General features: G+C 35.4%; 1 protein-coding gene across 30 annotated transcripts in view; it reads right to left on the bottom strand.

Moving 5' to 3' along the window:
* magi1b (membrane associated guanylate kinase, WW and PDZ domain containing 1b) overlaps nucleotides 1-12,704 on the bottom strand; it is a 216,944-nt gene extending 204,240 nt beyond the window's left edge. For 29 of the 30 annotated variants that reach the window (XR_012386769.1, XM_009305956.5, XM_005155829.6 and 26 more), the window contains exon 1: nucleotides 11,877-12,704. Coding sequence is in view for 29 of the 30 variants with exons in the window: in XM_009305956.5 (XP_009304231.1) it covers nucleotides 11,877-12,174 (298 nt within the window). In the remaining variant the exon portion in view is untranslated. 30 annotated transcript variants of the gene reach the window in all.
* Nucleotides 12,705-24,065: the final 11,361 nt, after the last annotated feature.

The raw sequence follows: 24,065 nt of genomic DNA, 5'->3' as shown, positions 1-24,065 counted from the left end.
TGGAGGCTCAACTAATAAACATTTACAAAATGATGTAATACTTTCGAAAATTATGACCACAATATCCATGCCTAAGATGAACAGAAAGTGATACACTTTATATAAATTGTTAAATCATTGTGATGCAGTTGTGTCAATGGCAATCTATGGACTATCTCACTGCATATCGCTCTCATTTGTAACTTTGTGATCAAGTAGCTGATTGGTAAGAAATCTCATTCGTACAATTTAGTGTGATTTGCCTATGCCCCAATAACGGTTGGGTTCAGGTGTGGGCTTAGGTGCAAATTAGCCACTAGTTACGTTTCCTCGTGAGATTAGTTGTGTATTATGTTTTTATAAGAAATTTACTTTAGTGTGTGATATGACTAAAAAGGGGTCACAAACGAATTTTTCACGACTTAACGACTTAACAAGTGGATTTTGTAAAAAATCATTCTCCCTCATGATCTTTAATCAAATATTATAAACTGTCAGTGTGTTTTGTTTCTGCACTGCCTTTGTGGGAGAAAGTGGTTCTAAACACATATGATATGATGCATCCACATTTCTCCACAACTGAGTACAAACTTGTATTTAAATCTTCATCTATTGTGTTAAATTGGATAACTGTCACAACAGAGGAAAAAGGAATATCTTGGATTTCGTTTCATGCTGACTTTTGTACAGAAAGAGATTACAAGTGATAATAGTCTGTTCAAAATTGTGTTCAGCTGCCATTTCAAATATGGTATTCAAACCACTCAAAAAGTTTCTTTTTGTGTTGTTAGTATGGTAATGCTAACACCACCCTCAGCCCTCTGATACCAGCAGTTCTTCTTTCAAGCCCAGCAATATTTTAGTAATACTTAAGAAACACATTTCTTCATTTAAAGCCTGTGCTTTGTGTGTTGAAAGCTCTGGCTTGAAACCAGCACTCAATCTGTTGTTGGTGGTAGAGGAGTAAAAGTTTACATAAAGTATTTTTTTTTATTAATATTTTAAGTAAAGGATCTTGATTTTTTTCACAGCCTTCTTTGCTCACTTTTTCCAAGGGTGCCAATATTACTACAAGGCACTGTATTAACACCCAAAAACTACAAAAATGTACATTTTGAAAAGGTACTGCCCCAGCAAAAGCTGTTATGTCTGTTTTTCTGAGAGTGCAGGATGGTTTAGACATGAACAAACTTTAGTCATAACATCCAGCACCAGCACAAGTGTTTTAAATCACAGATAGAGGTTTTCCACAGTTCAAACTGAAGATTTGATTTGGTTAGAGAGCACGAATGGCATGTATCTACGAAATGAATTAAAAACAGAATATGTGACAAGCTGAGATAAGGTGATCACAGAGCTGGATTTCTTTGATTTAATGACTGAAATGTTGCAGGAAAAGTTATTTATATCAGAGGCGGAATGTTCCGGGAGGGTTTTGTTGTGGGAAAGAATCAGACTTCCTTTTGTAAATACTAACACATGGTTATTAAATTTAATTGCCTGATCCTTTTTTCCTTCCGAACGTGGGGTGCATCCTTCCATGGGTGTGGGTGTCTGTATGTGTGTGTTTAAGAACGTCCTGTTGAAATGTTGGTCTCCGTTTCTAAAACAAAGACATTTTCAAGCAAAGACAAAAGTACACAATATCCAGACATCAATGTTGTTTCTATTATTTTTATGATTTAAATTAGTTCCCAGAGATGGGATGCGGCTGGAAGGGCATCCGCTGCGTAAAAACGTGCTGGATAAGTTGGCAGTTCATTCTGCTGTGGCGACCCCGGATTAATAAAGAGACTAAGCCGAAAAGAAAATGAATGAATGAATGAATTTAAATTTAGTGCTTTCATTTATTCATTTTCTTTTCGGCTTAGTCCCTTTATTAATGGAATGGAATGAACCGCCAACTTATCCAGCACATTTTACACAGCGGATGCCCTTCCTTCTGCAAGCCATCACTGGGAAATAAATTAATACTTTAACATATTTAATATTTATTTAACATGTATATGTAATTTATTAAAGTTTAGTCATGTTAGTACTTCAACATATTTCAGTTAGCTGCCAGAACAACATTTTAAACTCTCCCTTTTTAAAAACTTCTATAGGATTGCTTCAGTTTTATATCTATTACATAAAATAAATTTTTAAATGCTAAACTGACCACCACGCAAAACTCAACTAAGATTTATAACTTATATTTACAAGAATGTAAACTAACTTTTTATTTAAAACACACATAAAAAAAACAACCCACCACGGGTGCAAAAGATCAAAGAACAAAATTTCCATGGTTTGCATTAAATTAGTTTTATTTAAATTTTTATTTATATATATATATATATATATATATATATATATATATATATATATATATATATATATATATATATATAAAATATATATAAAATATATATATATATATATATATATATATATATATATATATATATATATATATATATATATATATATATATATATATATATATATATATATTTATTTATTTTATTTAATTTTTTTTAATTATGATATTTAAGTGAGCTTTGTGACATTTAAGTAGATCTATAATTTATAAGACCAGCTATACAAATCAGAGATCAAAACATAATGCACTTGTCTTGAGTATATGTTGTATGAATTTTCATTTTAAAGCTCTGCATTTTAAAATGAAAATATTTGAAAAGAGCAAAAACCAAGATGATTAGTCCAAGAAAGGCTCATTTACATAAGAAGCAGAAATAAAAACACAAAAAGAATAAAAGAAAAAGCACCAAAGGAGAATCCATAGCCAGCCACAGACCATATCGGACACCAGGGTAGCTGTGTGCAGTCAGACTGCTATTGTTGACAATAAAAGCCTGTCTAAATCCTCTTGAACTAGTCTGACCCCCTGCAAACACTCTGCGAGACACCCCACACTTCTTTTCTTGCCATCTCTCTAATAGTAATAAGGCCGAACGAGAAGAGCCAGAGAAAGAAAAGGCCTCTTCCTTAATGAGATCTGTGTATTCAGACCCTTGGGCTTCGGCTAAACAGAGCAGTGCTGGAAAAAAAACGCATCATGCTGGACACACAGCAACATCTCCGGAGACTCTGGGATGATAAAGCATAATCCAGCAGAATATAACAGGGTTATTCAATTAAAGTTCGAAGAGGTCCAGTCTGCATTTATTTCCCAACATTTATAGTCCAGAGAAACAAAACTAACACAGATTCAGAAGCCAATATGGCTTAATAATATGAAATACACACTGCGGGAATATTTGTTCGAATAAATATCAATACAATAGCATTTTTTGCAGCAATAGTGGTGGATGAAGAATTAATATGTAATAGTTTACTAAAACATTCTTCATATTTCAGCCAAACTACATTAATTGGTGATTTGCAGAAAGGCCAGGATTATCCCGAGGTTAAGTTCAGTTTAGCGCTTGTGTGGGAGACTGTCCTGAAAATCATCCAGAAAAGAGGGCAACGACGGCAATGCTGAGGCTATGCATGGATGATCAGAACATCTGATGTGCGCAAGTATGTTTCTGCAACGTTTCACCCTGCAGGAGAAACTTTCAAAACATGTCTCTCTGTGCTAACTATAGCCTTTTGCTACAGATGTCACAGTTATAATAATATTATCTAAAGAGGATGTTCTCCAGGTTTTTTCCACCTTTCATCAATGTCAAAGTCTGTAGTCTAGGTTGAGAATCAAGATGTTGTAGCAAAGACATTTTCTTTCCTCAGAATTAGAGAAAAAAATCATTCAAATTATATTATACAAGTAAGGTGCTAACACACTTTTATGCTGGATTGAAACTGCATGAATTCTAGCATGACTTAACATGTTTATAGCTCATATTCCATTCATATTTCATATAATCCATTCATACAGTTAGAATGGATTAACTTTTGCAGTATGGTCAGCATATAGCTAGCATGTTTCTATCAAAGCTGGCAAGTTGCTAACATGATTCTAGCATGTTACTGTGGATCTGGCAAGAGTTTAAACATAGCTAACATAAATTAGCAAGTTATAGGCTACATAGAACGAATATAGCAAGAATTAACCTGTAGTTAACATGTTTCTAACAAGAATGAACAATATGCTCTTGTGTCTTTAAGATGTTTCTAGCGTGAATTAAATGTGGCATATAGTTAATTGTATGAATGTTTTTATGTTCTGAAAATGTTTAGCTATTAATCTGCCACGCACAAACTGATGAAACCCATGCAGAGTTTTTGAAACTGATTCACAGATTTGCATCATTCAGTCATCCAGCAAAAGCTCAATGTTCTAACAGCCATGACTCACAATAGACTTGTTTACCTTTCAAAGCATCTGCTGATTCCCAAATCACATTCATCTTTCACTTTGTTTCATTTCTTGTGCGACTGGTTGATCTTCACTGGCCAAAAAGAGACAAGCTATTCTTATTAAGTGCTTTCCTAATGGAAAACTGGTCCAGAAGCATTAAAAAAATCTCTCATAAGCACTAAATGACTTGGATGCTTTGGCTCTGATGCTTTGAAACATGTAGGGCAGCATCTCTGACTGAAGGCAATAAAGAATGCAATGATCTTGTAAGAATAAACAGGTTAGCACTACTTAAGCTCAGATTAAACTGGAACAAAAGAGAGAGCAGATAACTTAAGAAAGAGTGAAAAAGAGCTATCAGATTTCACAGGTTTTGAGCTGTTTTGCCTCAGTATGTATGTTTGAGTACTGAACATGATATCTTTGAGAAATGCGGCAGTCAAAACAAAGACGGAAGGGCTTTATCTAAGTGCCACCCCAAGCCTTCTTCAGAATCCTCTATAGAGACAGGTAAGCTGTTGACACATGACTGAACACACACCAGCCCTGGGTACCTGACAATCAGCTGAATGTTTGCTCATCTCTTTGGTAACCTAAGCATGAATGGAGTTAATCGGTGTAACCTCCAACACTGCCACAGGAAAGAATCTGGTGAAAACCCATTTCCTTCGAGTGAAAGATAAAACTAACAGTCCTGCTTTAAAAGGAAATTTAATAAAAGACAAATAAATCTGTAATTGTGAGGTACAAAGCCAATGAGAAGATTGTGAGGATAAAAAATATCACAACAAAATTAAATAAATAAAAAAACTGGGTATAATTAAATAATTAAAAATAAATTGACAAAAATATTAAACAAAATGGATTATTCTAAGCAATAGTATTATATATATATATATATATATATATATATATATATATATATATATATATATATATATATATATATATATATATATATATATATACAGTCCCAATATGTTCATATTGTAATAATTGTAATGTGTTAATATTGTCAATATTGTTAATATTGTCATATCATATTGTAATAAATAAATGTGTTAATATTAAATATTATGTCTACAAAAAAACAATTATAAAACAGAAAGCCATATTCAGTTTGAGACAGGTCTACAGTCAAGTTTTGAACAATTATGTCACTAAGCATGGGCCAAAGTAGCATTCTGATGGTATGAAAACGTTAGATATCATGGTTTCATATCATGGTTATTTTGATTACTACTCTAAAATGTTCTTTTTAAATGTCTGGTTAAAAAATTCAATTAATTCCTATTGAACACAATATATATTTTGTTTAAAAAAAACATTTTGGAAATTAAAATAAATTACTGACTTCAGCTACCTTTATTAGTCTGAAAAACAACTGTAACAGGCATTTTTGAATATCTGTTCAGGTTCATAGCATGTTTGCATGTTGATTTATAAGCAATTTGTTTTTCAGATGTTTACTGAATAGTAGTGTGCTGACCAGCAGCTTTTACTGTGGAGGGTCCTTTTTTTGCAAGAGATACTGTTGCCCTAAAAAAATGAAATACAATAGTCATAAAACATGTTTAAAAAGATAAAAAACTGATATATACACCTTAGGAATGGTATAACAGAAAAATGTTAAGGTTTCAATACCTTGACTTTTCAAAAACCGAGCTTAACCTTGAAACCAGTCCCATGCCTATATGTCAGAATCACAATTTAAAAAGTTGCAAAGTAAAGTCAAAATAATTTGAGAAAAGTTGCAACTGTAAAAATTTCAGTAGACGGATTCCATCTTTTACTTTCACACAAGTACTTAGTCATTTTAGGGAACACCTCAGATACTGTTGGCTGGTTCCTGTTGATTGTGCACCTTTTTTACAGACGCCATTATAACGACACAGATCACTGCCTATTCACGAGTCCCGCAGAAAAAAGTGATTAACAGGTGGTAATTATGTGTGTAACTTACCTTTATTCATTTACTGTATGATTTGTTTATGGGTAAAACAAAGACCATGCAAGTCAGGTAGTTTAAACGGTAGGCTACAAATAATTAATTCGTTATTAATTAATTAATTATTCATAATCAAAAATCAAATCGAATCGTGACTTTAGAATTGAAAATGTAATCGAATCGAGGATTTGGAGGATCGTGACACCATTAATGGTTATACATGATAAATGCGCTATACACATTACAATGTAAGGACACAGTTGTGTGATAAAGTCAAAACGATGCCTCGCAGTTGTGCGATGTAGATTATAGTTACAGGAATTTAAAGTAACAATTGTGTAAAGTTGCAGTTGAGGAAGGGAAGTCACTATTGTTAGCACAAGACATATTTGAAACTTTTTTTTACTCTGGGGTGAAAACGTTCATAGGTAACTGAAAAGTCAGCTAACTTAATCAATTTGTTTCATGTCATGCATTGCACAATGTGGGTCAGAATCTCAAGCACAAGGCAAGAAAGCGTCACAGTTTTGTGAATGTGATAGCTGAGAGGCAGATCTCTGATAAACAGCCAACACGCATATGTCTTCTTGAATGAAATGCTCTGATACTGACAGTAAAATCAGATTTGATCTGTGAATAAGACATTTTTATAGCATCGTTCACAGTTCAATAGTGTCAAAGCAGCAGCAATAAGTCACAAGACCCCATTAGCTCAGCTGAACAGAAGCTCTCCCTTTGGATACATACAGCTTGAGAAAAAAGTGAAAAGCAACGGTCATACTGTACAAACACAAGTGTAACCAATTCCCCTTACTTAGCACTTATACTGTATGAACAAAAATGTCAATGTTTGAATGCACATAAGACCAAGCACTATAGGAATTTTTACTCAAATGCTTTCCGTGTCATGTTCGCTACCATTAAAAGGTATTAAGTTCTACTTTTGGTTAGTATTTTTAACATTTAGCTATATCAGCAATAATGGCATCCAGGTCAATGAACTTAACTGACTGTATGTGTGCTCTAGGCCTACAGTATAAGGAAAAGTCTTTAGAAGCATGGTTCCAAATTGGAAGAGTAGTTCTATTTTTTTTTTTTATAGACTGAAGAGTCCCCTGTTGTCCAACATAATATTTCTGCTATCACAAAGTTGCTTGACTTTCAACATTTTTATTATACATAATGAATTAAGCACAATTCATTCTAAAACCTGAAATGCAACGTTTTAAAATATGGATGGAAATATGAGCACTTACATTACAAAAGCAATTCAATCATCTGAATTTGACTACATCTGAAAATGAAAGTTTCAAAACATTTTACACCAACTTTACACCTCTATTAGGGAATGTATGGCAACATTTTCAGCCAAACACTGGAAACTTTTTAGTGTTTTCTCTTGTTCGACAACAATGTTTTTTGGGGACAGAAATTGCATTACAAAATTGATGTTTCTGAAAATGCAGCCATTGTTGTGTCTGTGTTAACACAAAAACACAAGAGTCTAAATATCCTACATGTGCATAGAACATGGTTAGGGTGGTGTAGATAGAAGGCAACAAACACACAACAATGGCAACAGTGTTCTTACTTCACGTTACAATCAAACGAGGAGAAGTATCATATACACAGCAAATTCTACATGCACACTAGCCCCAAGCCGTCGACAGCACATCGTCACTTCACTTCGGGTACTGCTTATTAACGAGGTCATAGCACCAAATATTTGCCTGGCATATGAAATACAGACTTTTTGCTAATTTTCGAGGATGTGTATCGTGAATGATTTTGAAAACATTGTCGTATAAATGTAAAACATTCTTTAAAATGTAAAAAATATATATATATTCCATTTTGGCTACATTGTTGATGCGTAAAAACAGCCTTAGTGTTGTCTACTTATATTCAGAACGATTTTAAAAATATAAATATTAATAGCAGGTACAAATAGGGCCTAGCCGAAACACTTATTCACTACACCTTCATAAGTTACACCTAAATAGTAAACAAATGTTGCATAACCGCAGATGGGTGCACAAATTTCCAGGTGAGATCATTTGGTAATTCATTCACTCCTTTAACGTTCCCTCCTTTCTTGAAGCACTGAAAGAATGGGTAGCTTTCCTCATTGTTTTAAGTTGTTCTGGCTCACCGAGCTGATAGGAAGCAGAGTGTGTTCCTCTCTTTCTCCTGAAGAACACAGATGTTTAAAACTGAACTCAGGAAAAGGAAATAAACACTTCCACATGAAATCTGCCCACCGAGACCTCCACCCCTCCCTTCAGCTCATTTACACTGCGGTAAATCTATCAGCCAGCTATATAAAGACCTACAGAATGTATGCATGTATGAAATGGAATTGTGGTTGATATACAATGTGACTTGCAGCAGGACTGTTTATGTAAGCCACTATGACCTGATGTGATCCAGACACTAAATACCTTCATAGTGACCCCTGACCACTGGCTTTATGCCATTTCACAGTGCCTTTTCCAAGGGGTCAGGGTAGATTAGCATGATCCCTGTTTAAACCGAGGCTGTAAACATGCTAAATACACACACACATGCATTTTCACTGCAGGCATAGCCTAATCCAGCCCGATGTCAAATCCCACACACAAGCTCCCAGACAGAGGGATGTAGAGCAGTGTGTCATTCCACCCCTTTAGAAAGAGGCTCAGAGTGGCAAACTGATCTCAGATCAGCATTTGTTTACAATCACCGCAGACATGGGAGAAATCTGATACGGGATAAATTGTCCCACTGTGAGATGCATCATGATATCAAGTCATCAGCCAGTCTGGACAGACATTATCTAAAAATAATGACACTTCAAAACGGCATGTGGTGCAACCACTAGAAAGTTTTTCTAATAATCTTGCACCTTGAATAATAATATAGTGGTATTGTCTAAAGTTTGATATTTTCCACAATATTTCAATATTTAATGCGATCCTGTTTTCATTTAATTATTCATTTTCTTTCCGGCTTAGTCCTTTTATTAATTAGGGGTCACCACAGCGGAATGAACTGCCAACTTATCCAACATATTTTTTACACAGTAGATGCCCTTGCAGCCGCAACCCAACACTGGGAAACACCCATACACTCTTGCATTCACACACATACACAACGGCCAATTTAGCTTGCTCAATTTACCTATACTGCATGTGTTTAAACTGTAGGAGAAACCGGAGCACCCAGAGGAAACCCACGCCAACACGGAGAGAACATGCAAACTCGACACTGAAACGCCAACTGACCTAGCCGGGGCTCGAACCAGCGACCTTCTTGCTGTGAGGCAATCATGCTACCCACCGCCACCGTGACACTCTCTGTACTTTTTAATATGTTTAACTTGATTGATTAGTTTTACATTTTCTGTTAATTTATTCTGAATTCAAATTAATTTTTAATTATCAAGTTTTATGGTGTTGGGTAATTGCATTTTAATATATTTTGCAGAAAAAAAATGAACAGGCAAGACTAGCAAAATGAGCATTACTTCCCAGACCATGAATCTTTTTACATTTTCCTTACTTTAAGACTTCTAAAACTGCCATCTCTTGTAACTTTCATCTCTAAGTGGTCCAACTCTGCTGACATTACCAATAAAACTGTTTTCTCAGCTGAAGAATAAGAGGCTTATTCCATCAATCAATACAACAGCGTTGAAAGGTATTCTTATTACATATTACCTCCAGAGAGAGAGCTGCCAGGGCACAGACTGTTAGTGAGGTCACCACAGGACTGAGTGTATCTTAATGTAAAAATCAATGAGGATTAATGAGTGAATCTGTTGTGCGCTGCATTAACTGTGCCTAAGGTTATGAACAAGCCATGCTCGTGATTAGAAACACTATACAATAATAACAGTCTGCACAAATAAACAGCTCCATACAACTGCCTTGAAGACCCACAGGTGCTTGTTGTATGAACAAAAGCGTACAAACTCTTGAACCACACGTAATCCACTTCAAGCAGAGCTTAATGCATTTCATATCAATAATTCATACTGTAGTCCAAAGCACTGGGAGTTTGAGATCATCTGTGTGCTGATGTGAAAAATAAAAGACGTTTTTTCGTTGTTGTTTCGCAAACTCACAGAAACACAGATGGCATGTGTTGCCAAAAAAACATTTTCATAATTAAGGCTGGTTACAACAGAAAACTCCCAGACAGCATGATAGATTATAAACAGCGAAACTCAACACCAGAATGTATATGAGGAGTATGTGTGTGTGTGTGAGGGAGAAAGCTGGATCTGGGCCCGGTGGTGCTCTGGGAATGCAGTCCGAGTTGATTGGCTGGTTTCCTGATATTGTCTGAAGTCATTTGGTGAAATAGGCAGAAGCATAGAGAGAGGGAAAGCAGCATAACTCAAACCATGTGATGAGGCAGAGCCCTGTGGGGAGTCACCACTGCTTTAGCACAAAGGACGGTCTGTAGTGCCTTTACCTGCAAATTATGCTCACTCGTCAACTTCTCATAAAGGATTAAAGCGGAATACATCACCAATGGGTGTAGAAATGTGAAGAACGGCTTTACGTGTGAATTTATTTAGGAAATTGTACTTTAAAATGTATCAAAGACTGTACAAAAGAGTGTTCAACATTATCTGACCTTCTGTCAAAAGTTTTTTTTTTTCAGTTCAGCTAAATGTAACCTGGGGTGAAATGTTATCCAATGCCCTTGAATAGAGATTCATTCATTATCAAGTGCGAAATGCTTTACAAGAAGTGCAAAACAAGGCTGCAAATGTATGAAAAAATGCATAAGTAATGCCACATTTTAAAAACAAATGAAAAAAATGCAGAAACTACTGCAAGTCCACCATGTTTCAACAAATGAATAAACAAATAAATAAATAATCTATAGTGAATAAAAAATAAAATATTTATAATTAGGTAAAATGAGAAAATCAGATATTTATTATAATAAATCACTTACTGTAGTAATAACTCAGCTTACTGTATTTGTTGCAATAAATAAACAATAGAAAAAAAATTATTATTTATACAGACACAAATAATAATTTTAGCATATATTATGTTGGTGTGGTAATGATTATGTACAGTTTGCAAATTAGAAATAAAACAATAAATAAAATATACATACTTTTCTTACTGTATTGATCAAAAGAACTAAAATATTTATCACAAATAATTGTTTATCTATTCATATCATATTATGTTATTGGACATGAAAAATAATAACAACTACACCTCCTATCACCCCCACTAACATAACAAATAAAAATACAGAATTAAAAGATAAACTAAATAAAAATGTAGTTATAAAAGTAAAAGTAATAAAAGTAAAGGAAAACACATTATGAAATAACACAAATTAAGAAATTTTAAAATAAAAGCATGCTTCTTAACAACCACTAGCCCTATGCAGTCACATGCAAACATGAATAAATATTTTTATAAATACAGGCCTATTAGCCAACAAACCAAGTCGCCAAGCCTATATTTAGTGAACATGTGAAAATAAATAAATAAATAAATAAATAAATAAATAAATAAATAAATAAATAATACCCGGCTAATTTTAGGAAACAGTTCCTCAATGGCTTGTTTACATGAAATGCATCACACAAACCAAACAAAAGTGAAGGGGAATCGCTCTGCTTACCTTGCCTCACAGTTTTTAACCTTATAGGTCCTTTGCAGTTCTTGATCACTGTCAGCACATCATACAGCGGCAATCCAGAGACAGAAAGCGTCTCCACTTCCAGCAGTAATTCCCCCTCGGACACTTTCCCATTTCTATACTGTACGGCGGTCTCGTTAACGTGTCCGATATAGGCGAACTCTCCGTTCTCCGCGCCACCGAGCAGCTGCACGTTCAGCTCGCCACGGGCGTCCTTGGAGACCGAGCACTCGTTAACTTTGGTGGTCCAGTGATTCTTCTTCTGTACCACTTTGGACATGATGAATCAATAAAATCCGCACAGAAACAGGTGGCTCCGCTGACAGACGACAAAACGAAACACTTTCATAAAATGAAATATCCCACGCGGTAAACTTTCTTCTCCGTCCGCTCAGTCATGAATGCAGCGTCTTCGCAGCCCCAAAAGATCCAAGAAAAAGCTCAACAAAAACAAAATCAAGCCATTGTCCGGCTCTTCACTAAATGAAATTCCCACTCCGACCGCTTCCTTAATTAGCCCGTATTGTTTTCCTCATCCTCGCGCTTTAATATTCTCGGTTGCGCGCATCTGCTTGCCTTTTCATTTCATAAACCTCTTTAAATACACTTCTTCAAGTCTGAAGTTGTTTTCAAAATAGTTTAGCGGTTTCTTAAACACTTAAAGTACCATTCCAGCAGTTTTCTTTGGCACACAGGCAGTGTTAGCGAGCGTTTCCTCCTGGTTCACGGCTCCTTTAAACAGGTACAGCGTTTGACGTCTGTTTTGATACATTTCATCCTGTTCTGCCTGCTCGCGACTCGGGATGGAGCGAATGTCACTGGAGCGCATGCGCATTATTTCCCTTCGGACTCCTGAAGGCAATCCTCACTGCGCACGTCACCAGGTCCTAAAGCCCGTCACGAAAGAAATCATATTTACGAACCTAAGCCGATTTCTGGAAACTCTTGATTAAATGTCTCTCCCCATATAAATCTTCAAAGGCCCTCCAAGTAAATAAATTTAAACATACTCCATGAATAATCGCACCTGGACTTTATACAAGGCTATTATCAGCATCTAAAACTGGTTAATGACATTAATTGAAAACATATCCAGATTCAAGGTGTGAGCTGAAAATCATGAAAGATTTTTGGTTTTTTTTTTTGTGAAACTTGCTGTTTAAAAAGATAAATATTCGTTCCTCAATTTGTTGCACAACCAGTTTTGTCTGTTTGCCCAGACTGTTGCTTTGTGAAGAAATTTAGCCTGGCGTAAGCGTTCATCCCACATGAATCCTTGTCAGTCATGTTCGACCTGCCTATCATGTTTGATGTCCGAAAAAATTTCTTATTTTCCAAACTCTTACCAAAATAAATCATGATTCATTACAAATAGAATTTCCATTTGTCTATTGTCTATTTGAAGATTATTTACTAAATTCTTGGTTTTATCCTCTTGAAGATTCTTACTGGAATGAGGGTTCATTTAAATTATACAGTCAACATTTAAAGTGAATCAAAACAATTTCAAAATTGTCCTAAAACTATGAACCCTTTTCAGATTTTCGAGTTTCTCAGTAGCAGAAGTCTTAGTGGATAAACTTAGAGCACAGTGAATGGGAGTGTACAACAATTTTTTTATATATACAATCCTATTTGCTAAAATAATATAAAAATTGGCAATGATGTTTTCAAGACTTTCAGAAAATAGAAAAAAAAACTATGTGATAATGACAGACAGAAGAGAAAGCATCAAATTTGCTGTTCTGCCTATACACTATACACTGCATTTCAAACATCTGCATAAGCGGTAATTCCTATTTTATCATTTGATGCAAAGATGATAGAAAACATACATAAATAAATATAAATGTTAATATGCTTTTTTTATTAAAATATTAAAAACTTTCAAGTATTTAAGATGCTGATGACCATTAAAGACATTATAACACTGAGTTCCTTTACATGGCCACCAGTAATCAAATTTTGATATGATTAAGACAAAACTCTGATTAAGAGTTTACCATGTAAACAGAGGATTTTTCACCATGTTTTTCGGCAGTATATTCTATACACACAAAGCTGTATGACACTATTCTCCACATCTATTGAGTCAATAAAGGACTACAGACACACATCCCACGAAATGCAAAGGTTTTTTTTTCTCTCATTCGGCATGCGGTATCCAATTTCATTAAAACTTCCAACATTCTTTAATTCATAAACACATCCAATACCTCAGTTTGTCACCGGGGGCATGAATGAAATGTTTCTGAATGAAACTGAAACTGCCTAACTACAGTAAAAGCCGAAATATTAAAAATGAAACATCTGAAATTACATGAAACTCCAGAGGAAACGTGGATAGCATGATGATGCAACAACGTTTATCGATCTTTGTGCTGTAACATGTAAGACAGGATCATAAAAGGAACATTCACAAAGTAACTCGTGTAAACACCTTAATCATATTATTGCTTATTCAGATTAAGGTAAATAATTGGATTACTGATGTCCATGTGAACATAGTCAGTCTTGATAAAAGAGTCTATTGTTTGATCTGGATCCACTTCAAATTTGAACTATTGTATATGTAGTAAATTGTAAGTAAATTGCTCCATTCATGCCTTTTACATGTGCCTTGAACGCGGCTTCCAAAATCACATTAGCCTACTATACATTATGTAAAACGAACAATATATGAGTATTTCAGAATTCATAGTATTTTAAAAAAAAGTAGGTGAGAAGTATCCAGAAAACCTATTCCTGTTGCTGAGATTCTAAAGGCCACTTTCAATAGACACTTTACCTTCTCATGAGGCCATGACAGGGAATTTATGAATGAAAGTGAAGAAGTAGTGGGTTAAACAATAATAGTGCATTGGGACAGACATGAAAAGTAGTCTTGCCTATAACCACACATCAGCATTATTATGGCCCACATCAACATTATTATCAAGAAAATAATTATTATTAATGTCAATATTGTCATCATTATCACTCTCGTTTTTTTTTTTCAACATAACCAAAAGCTCCATTTCAAAGACTTCAAAGAATTTTCTTCACCTCTGTCACTTCTCGAATGTCAATGATCACTCCGTGTATTTTTCTTGCATGTGTTTGTCTTACAGCATGTTACAGCCTAACACGTAAAGGGCCGTCGTCGGGATCAGATGGGCTTCGCTGTTCACCTTGGGAAAAGCAAATGAGCTCTCTGATCCTAAAAATAACATTCAAAGTACTCCTTCTCCCTGGAGACGCCAGCCATTGGCCTGGATGGGGCAGGAAACAGAGTGCTTTTAAGCTTAAACCGTGCAACTTCTCTTCCAATCATCAGCGAAGCTATCAGACACATTCACGCCGTGCCAGCCTGCTGCATCTGGGATCTTTGAATGATGATGTAACGCGTCTAACCCGATTTCACTCCTGAAATAATCATGAGAAAATCTGAAGTGGGAACTAAATGCTGTTTGGCTCCAGTCAGTGGCACAGCTAAAATCTGATGGCCCTCTTGATGATGAGCCAGCTGAGACCTAAACCTTGCGTGCATGAAAACAAAAAAACAAAAACTTAAGCCTTCCTGTTTTATCAAGGAAGTGAGGTATTGCATTCACCTAAAATGGAAGTAGAGTTGCAAAGATATATTTGCAACTTAGCAGCGTCTCTCTTTCTCTTTCTCAATTTGCCAGTCAAATCCTCTACATCCTGAGACTGGGCAGGACTTTCTGACTGCTGGCCTTCTACTACAAACCTCCCTGCCAGAACACTTCATTTATGTCCAGGTGGCTGATGCACAGTGAGTGTGACCCCTGTTTCTCCTTTTTCATTCTGTCAACCTTTACAATCCTTCCTGTGAGTAGCCCTTATTGAAGAGAGTAAACTATGTATACACTCACCGGCTACTTTATTAGGTACACCTTACTAATAACGGGTTGGACCACCTTTTGCCTTTAGAACTGCCTTAATCCTTCAGTGGCATAGAGTTTTTGGTCCATATTGACATGATAACACCACACAGTTGGTGCCCTATTGGATTGAGATCTGGTGGCTGTGGAGGCATTTTAGTACAGTGAACTTATTGTCATGTTCAAGAAACTATTCTGAAATGATTTGCACATTATGACATGGTGCGTTTTCCTGCTAAAAGTAGCCATCGGAAGATGAGGACACTGTGGTCAACAACATGGTCAGCAACAATACTCTGGTTGGTTGTGGCATTGAAACAATGCTCAATTGGTACTAATGGGCCCAAAGTGTGCCAAGAAAATATCTTCCACACAATTACACCACCAGCAGCAGCCTGAAATGTTGATACAAGGCAGGATGGATCCATACTTCCATGTTCTTGACATCAAATTCTGATCCTATCATCCGAATGTAGCAGCAGAAATTCTCTCATCAGACTCATAAGACCAGGCAACTTTTTTCTAAAAATATTATATATATATATATATATAAAAAGTGCCAAAAGTGTCAATGACATACAAATTAACCATCTATCTGTAAGCTTTGAAACAGGAACTTCAATTTTAATAACAAAAAATTATTAAACCATGTAAAAAAATAAAGTTTCAATTTAGTATTGTTGAAAACTCATCACATTCAACATTTAATCACACTCAGCCCATCTACCCAGATGAGAGCTCTGCTAGTCGGACTTCTCATCAAGCGTCTCCCGCTGGATCTAATCTCACTATATTTATTAAACGTGATATTTCATTCATCTTGTTGTCTTTATCTAACGACATATTCCCTGACTTTGGTCATTGGAATCTATTACTTGTTCTCAGGTAACGTGTTTTGGCTGAGCGCAAAGATAAGTTAATGATTAATGTAACCACGTACATTCTGTATATTGACTGATCACCTTTATTTCCTATAATGTAAAAACTTATTGTATGTTATACTTTTAAAATGGCCATTATCGATTCTTAAAACTGATACTCAGCAAAAGAGAGGCTGTGTTTCGTATTTTCACTGAAATTGAAAGGAGGCAGTTGTTATCGGCTCCGTTTTGTTATAAATATCCACACAGTGAAGATGACGCTCATCTTATGCAGCACGGCGCCTCAACATTTCTGCTGTCTTTTAAGTTGCTAATATTAAAATGAAAATAGGCAGTTCCTTAAATCATGTTTACATTTTATTGTTGAGAAAGTGAAACAACGAAGCCAGGGTGATGTGAATGAAGTTATAAAGTACACTGTTCCCTTTGAAGATTTACCCGTGTCCTCGGTATAATCTGCTTTTCCATATCAAACTGAGAAGAAGAGACTGCAGCCTTGATCAAACTTGCGAAGTCTGAACTTACACGGAGATAATGCAGGACTGAACTGTGCGTGTAAAGCAGGTCGCACACCAGAAGCGACGCTCGGCGGCGCGCCGCGCAGCGCCACGTATTTTAGAATTCTAATCATAGGTTTCTATCTGGATACACACACCGGCGCCGCAAGTCGGCGGCTGTCGGCGGCGCCCGGCGACGGCTCAGGACGCAGTTCATTTTTCAGCCGCGCCACAGAGCGCCATCTGATTAGTTTCATGTTAAATATCATTCGAATGTGCGCGTCTGGTGTGCGATACTTTAATCTGTCATGTACGCGCCGTGTCGCGGCGCCGAGCGGCGCTTCTGGTGTGCGACCTGCTTTAGAGTTTTCCAGCTCTTTTCATCCCCGCTTCTAGCAGCACACTCCATTTCCGCATTACTGGATCTGTAGCAACAACAGACCGCAAGGGATGATGGTCAAGCATGGGCTGATGGCAATTGTAGTTTTCGTTACCTCCCGTTCGCTTCATTCGCCTGAGCAAATTTTCTCAGAAGACCTATAGTTTTACCGAGTCATGCGACTTCGGTAATATCGAAAAAAATTAATATTGCGGTATGACGGTATTTACAATACCGTTACATCCCTAATATATATATATATATATATATATATATATATATATATATATATATATATATATATATATATATATATATATATATATATATATATATATATTAGAAGTGTTAACCTATACTGGTCTCACGGTTCGGTTCGGTTACGATTATCATGCCATCGATTCGGTTCAATTTGATGCTTTCCATATATAGTGTTATATTTTAGGGGGGAGGCTATAACATGCTGTCTGTATAAACACACAGACACACAGCAACACACTGTCTCATATTCAAACACAATTACAAACATAGACAGCATCAAACAAACAAACACACACACACACACACACACACACACAAACAAACACACTTAAGCCCTTGCAACAGGGAGAGCTCGCGCTGAGCGGAGCAGTAAATAAAAAATAAGCACTTTTCCGATGGTCCCTTACAGAGAGCTCCTCTCAGAGCGAGCTCTGCCGGCTAAAGTAAACGCAGACTGCGAGGGCTTAAACGGAGCAGTGCTCGTAATGTAGAGCGAAAAAAAAGAAAGACAGCTGTGAAACATAACCAGCTTTGTCTTTCTGTAGGAAACACACTTTAGATCTTTTTAAGGTAAGAGGTTTTTGAGTTAATGCCGTCTATAACTGAAATTGTATCAGGAAAATCGAAAACAAAACCAACTGAAGCGCGCTTATTCTGGCGCCCCACTGGATATACAGCGCCCTTAGCATTTGCCTATGGTGCCTATGCCATGGGCCGGCCCTGAGTTGGCTGAGTGTTGTAAATAACGGCAGAGCGCATAGGAGATAAATGACGTCACTACATAATAACCGGTTATGATTATTACTGAACCGATACTGAATTGTCCGCGTCTGCATCGCGGTGCACCGAAGAAACAATTAATTTTGACACCCCTAATATATATATATATATATATATATATATATATATATATATATATATATATATATATATATATATATATATATATACTGAAAAAATCCATAATTCATCAGCCGATAATTTATTTTCTTCTTGAGCTGATAAAGATTACAGATCATTAAAAATAAGCATTTATCAGCCATATATCACGCTGAAATTTTCATATATTTCATGGATTGCGACTCAAGCATCCTTTTTTGTTCTCAACATTACAATGTTGCACTTCCCGGTCTCACAGTCATGTTTTTATTCCCTAATTGCAATAAACTTGTACAATCTCATTGGTACATTTAGTATGATTTGCTCAACCCCAGTGATGGTGGGATGATGCCTTTCTTCTAAAAAAATTATGATTTCTTACAAAGTAGTTGTCTACTTTTTTTGGTTTATAAGTAAATTTGACATAAAAAGCAGACTCATGGCTTGCATTTGAATAGTCCACTTTTGTATTGATTGCAACTGTGCTAATTCTGAGTAGTTAGTGCAAGCATTGCTAACAATGTTAAACATTATGAACATTTGATATTGTATATGGATTAATCTTGTCTGGCTGGAAAAGATAATAATGCTGATGGTCAAAACTACTAATGTCAGTGTAATTATCAGCATAAAAGTGACAAGAATTTTGATAATGTGGCCCACTCAAGGAAAAACACGTCACTGGCAGTTTATGTATCTATTCAAGTTAAAGTTTAAATATTTATCCTTTTTCCCCACACTGATCTTTTAATGATCGTCTGCATTATTTGCATGTTAATTTTGTTAATCTGATTATGTTTTAAAGCAAAAAAATTATAATAATAATTAAAATGCTTTATTTATAATATTATCAAGATCATACATAAATGCTTCTTTAAAAGGATTAAATATGATAGTTAATCATTTACTCATCTTCATTTTGTTCCAAATTTATAAGCTTTTGTTGTTGTTGTGGTATTAAAAGTCCTCCAAATCAAATTGGCAAGCCTCAAAGTTCTACAAAAGAAATCCATGCTGTTTAATCCAAAACCTAGACAAAATCTTTATTTTTATATTTAAAGATGGACAGATTTAAGAACAATGAAACCTCTTAATTTTAAATTATTTAAAGGGATAGTTCAGCTAAAATAGAAATTTACTCATTCTGAAGTTGTTCCAAGCCTGTATGATTTAGTTTCTTCTGTTAAACACAGAAATAATAGTTTTTTTAAATGTTTGATTTTTATTTTTGTTTTTATTAAAAATTTATTTTCCCGTGGACGACACGGGTTGGATCCAATCTGCAGCATATATCGAATAGTCAGTCAGATGATACAGGAGCAGACGGAAACATATAGATAATTAATTCATTCATTCATTCAGTTTCCTTCAACTAAGTCCCTTTATTCATCAGGCATCGACACAGCAGAATGAACCACCAACATATCCAGCATATGTTTTATGTTTTATGTTTTACACAGTGGGGAGAACATACAAACCACACCGAAATGCCAACTGACCCAGCCGGAAGTGGAACCAGTGACCTTCTTGCTGTGAGATGACAGTGCTAAACACTGAGCCACCGTGTCACCGCTGATTTCAATATTAGAAGAAAATACTAGGAAGTCAATGTTTACCATCAACTGTTTAAAAGGTTTGTGGACGACAGGGGTTGGATATTGAATATTCATGGTAATACAGGAGCAGACAGAAACATGTGCAATAGATAATGCATAGAGTAAACTATGTAAGGGCCAAGCCAGGCGGAAAACAGTCATAAACAGTTTAAACAATGAAAGGGTTAAAACATGGCAAGAAAAGACATGGAAATTAAGACTCAGCAACTGGAAGAGTGTATGAATGTGTATAGTATGATGTATGGTTTATTTATTAAGTTATGATGCCCTTTAGCTGTGTGTATGAGAAAGGTGAACTGAAACCGGTGTGTGACTGTAGGGCATGATAGGAGTTATAGTTTAGTTTAATTAAAAGGAGTGTTCTCTAGTGATCAGCCAACGCTACATTTCCTGCAATCACAACATAAACATTTTCAATTGTCCCTTCTTGTATTGAACAAAAGAAACAAAATCATACAGGCTTGGAACAACCTGAGGTGAATAAATGATGACAGAATGTTCATTTTGGGGTGAACAGTCCCTTAAAGGTTTAGAGAAAAAAAAAGAAAGCCTGAAAAACTTAAATAGCCTGTAGAGGTTTTGAAGTAAATGTCATGAATTTTTTACTGCAGTTCAGTCATTGCTTGGTTTTTGGCTTTGCTAGGAGTCTATCCTGATCTATAATGACAGTGTGACCTAATGGCCTCTTTTTGCAGTGAAAGAGAGATAAAGAGGGAAAACAAACCAAAACCTGTGACATACTGATTTTTTTTAAATCTCCTCAGTAAATCTCTCAAAGTCGTAAAATACAGGGAAATAAAAAAAGAGCTGAAAGGCATTTCCCCCCCAAGATTATATAGGAGCTAATGCCAGTCGTGTGTGATTATGTCTTTTACACTTTAACTAACTCTGTGTTATTTCAAACCCTGGGTAAACAGAATCAAGCATTAACTTACTTCACGTTTACCACTGCTTATATTTACCAGAGTACTATTAATCCTCTGTATTTATAATCTGCTGTTTAACATTTCTGTATGAGTTCATGTCAAAAATCTTATATTTTAATTTTCATGTGACCTGGTTGCATGTATTCATATTATGTGTCGCAGTCTACACTGTCAATTTTTTCTTCATGGGTGTTCCTATAAAGGTATGAACAAAGCATCTGAAGTTCTGTCATCAATTGTCATTTTCTCCCTCGAATGCTTTTTTGAGGGTCTTTTTATAATGCACATAATAATACTTCACAGATTTTTACCATTCATGTAGGCATTCATGTCCTCAAATATCTCATAACTATAACTTGTGAACAACAAACTACTGATACAAGCTACATTTCTTTATCATTTTTGAGCACAAGGTAGCAATGTCCCAATATTTTTTTCAGTATCTTCAGGAAATGGATGTAATGGTAAATTTAGTTTTTTAGCATTAATTAATGTGTTATTGTGTAAAATGGATTGAAAAAAACTGTGTAGAAATTGGAATTTGACTCTGTAAGCTGCTTTGAATCCCATAAGACTGATCTTGACATTTTTGTTATGCTGCTTGATGCTGCAAATTGATATTTTGCTAACTAATTATGTTGCACTTTTTATGTTATGAACACAATTGTTTGTAGAGCAAGTAGTTTGACCTTTTTCTGCCATTTGTTATTCCTAATCATTTCTCCCATAGGCAACTGAATCGGTAGTTCTAAAACTATCACAAAAATGAGTGCACTTCACTTGCATTAAAAATAAGGTCAATACAGTAGCTTGATGTTAGAATTGGCAAGCTCTTGTCAAATTAGTTTGCAGAATTTTTAAGAGCTGATTGTTTAAGTTTTTGTCGGCATTGTCTGAATAAGATTTGTTTCAAATTTCATGAATAATTCACAAATAGTCGACACAGTGGCTCAGAGGTTAGCACTGTCACCTCACAGCAAGATGCTCGCTGGTTTGGGTCCTGGCTGGGTCAGTTGGCGTTTCTGTGTGGAGTTTGCATGTTCTCCCCATGTTCGCTTGGGTTTCCTTCGGTTTCCCCCACAGTCTGAAGACATGTGCTATAGATGCATTTAATAAACTAAATTGACAGTAGTGTATGTGTGTAAATGCAAGAGTGTATGGGTGTTTTCCGGTACAGGGTTGCAGCTGGAAGGGCATCCGCAACGTAAAACATGCTGGATAAGTTAGCAGTTCATTAAGCTGTCACAGCTTCTGATAAATAAATGGACTAAGATGAAAGAAAAAGAATGAATAAATTGCACAAATGATCTAGGAGTTTTAATGATGATAAAACTGTACCGAGTTGAGTTTTTGTCGTGTCATATTTATATTTTAAAGCAAAATGACATAAACAAACGAATCTGGCTTTTAATTAAGATTATGATTTTTTTTTTGCTTCAAGCCCTTTTAGTTTGGCAAAAACATGAGTGCAACTTTAGACAAGTGGTGGCGCGATTTGAGGATTTGAATTAGAGACAAATTGGCTGTGGTTAATGTTCACATTATCCTCTATGTTTGCTCAATCTCATGTTTTCCGCAAGCTGTTCTATGGGCTGCCATAAATTCAAAGGTGAAAGAAGAAGAAGAAGAAGAAGAAAAGAGATACGCACAATGTTCTATTTGGATAGCTTCATCCTTAATCCCTTCGAAGAGTTTCCTCTCTTGATTGCCTGATTGACAGCTTTGAAGATATGAGGCATAGAGATGAGCCCTTCCAAATGGAATGCACTAAACAATTTCCTTGCAAAAGAATGATGGAGGCCTACAGTGTCCATCAGTTGTACCCTTCCATTTCCTCCATAACTAAGGACCCTTCGAAATGGCCAGTTTTGAGCACATCGGTTTGAAACAACATCTCAGTATGCTGGCTATGATTGTTCTTGTTTCAAAGTGCCCTTTAGAGAGTGAAATGTCCCATTCAGAACACATGGATGTTGCCTACACTAAAAACAAATAGTCATTCAAGTTGATTTCAAAATTTCAAAGTTAAAAAAACTAAAAATTCTACAGTAAAAATCTATAAAATGGTTCACATGAAGTTTTCTTAATATACAATTATATACAGTTATATACAGTCAGAATTATTAGCCTCCCTGAATTATTAGCCCCCTGTTTATTTTTTCCCCAATTTCTGTTTAAGGGAGAGAAGTTTTTTTAACACATTTCTAAACATTATAGTTTTAATAACTCATTTCTAATAACTTATTTATTTTATCTTTGCCATGATGACAGTAAATAATATTTTACAAGATATTTTTCAAGACGCTTCTATACAGCTTAAAGTGACATTTAAAGGCTTAACTAGGTTAATTAGGTTAACTAGGCAGGTTAGGGTAATTAGGCAATTCATTCTATAATGATGGTTTGCTCTGTAGACTATCGAAAAAAAAAATGCCCTAAAATGGTGTTTAAAAAATGAAAAACTGCTTTTATTCTAGTCGAAATAAAAGAATTAAGACTTTCTATAGAACAAAAAATATTATCAGACATATACAGAGAAAATTTCCTGCTCTGTTAAAAATAATTTGGGAAATATTTAAAAAAGGAAAAAAAATTCAAAGGGGGGCTAATAATTCTGACTTCAACTGTTTATACACAGTAGATAACCATCAATTGACTGTCACAGAATTTCCTGCACATTACATCTTGTGTGTTAATTAGTTTAGTTTACTTTTGCAAAAGGATCTGTAGTTTAAATAAAACTTAAAGAGATATTTCACTCTGGATGTGTTCCAGTGTCATATACCATTTGTTCTTCTTTTACATCCATTTATTTGTGACCAATTAAAGTAAACATTAAATTCAAATA

Source organism: Danio rerio, chromosome 11 (genome assembly GCF_049306965.1).
Source record: "Danio rerio strain Tuebingen ecotype United States chromosome 11, GRCz12tu, whole genome shotgun sequence".
NCBI lineage: Eukaryota > Metazoa > Chordata > Actinopteri > Cypriniformes > Danionidae > Danio > Danio rerio.
This window is presented reverse-complemented; position numbering and strand designations above follow the sequence as displayed.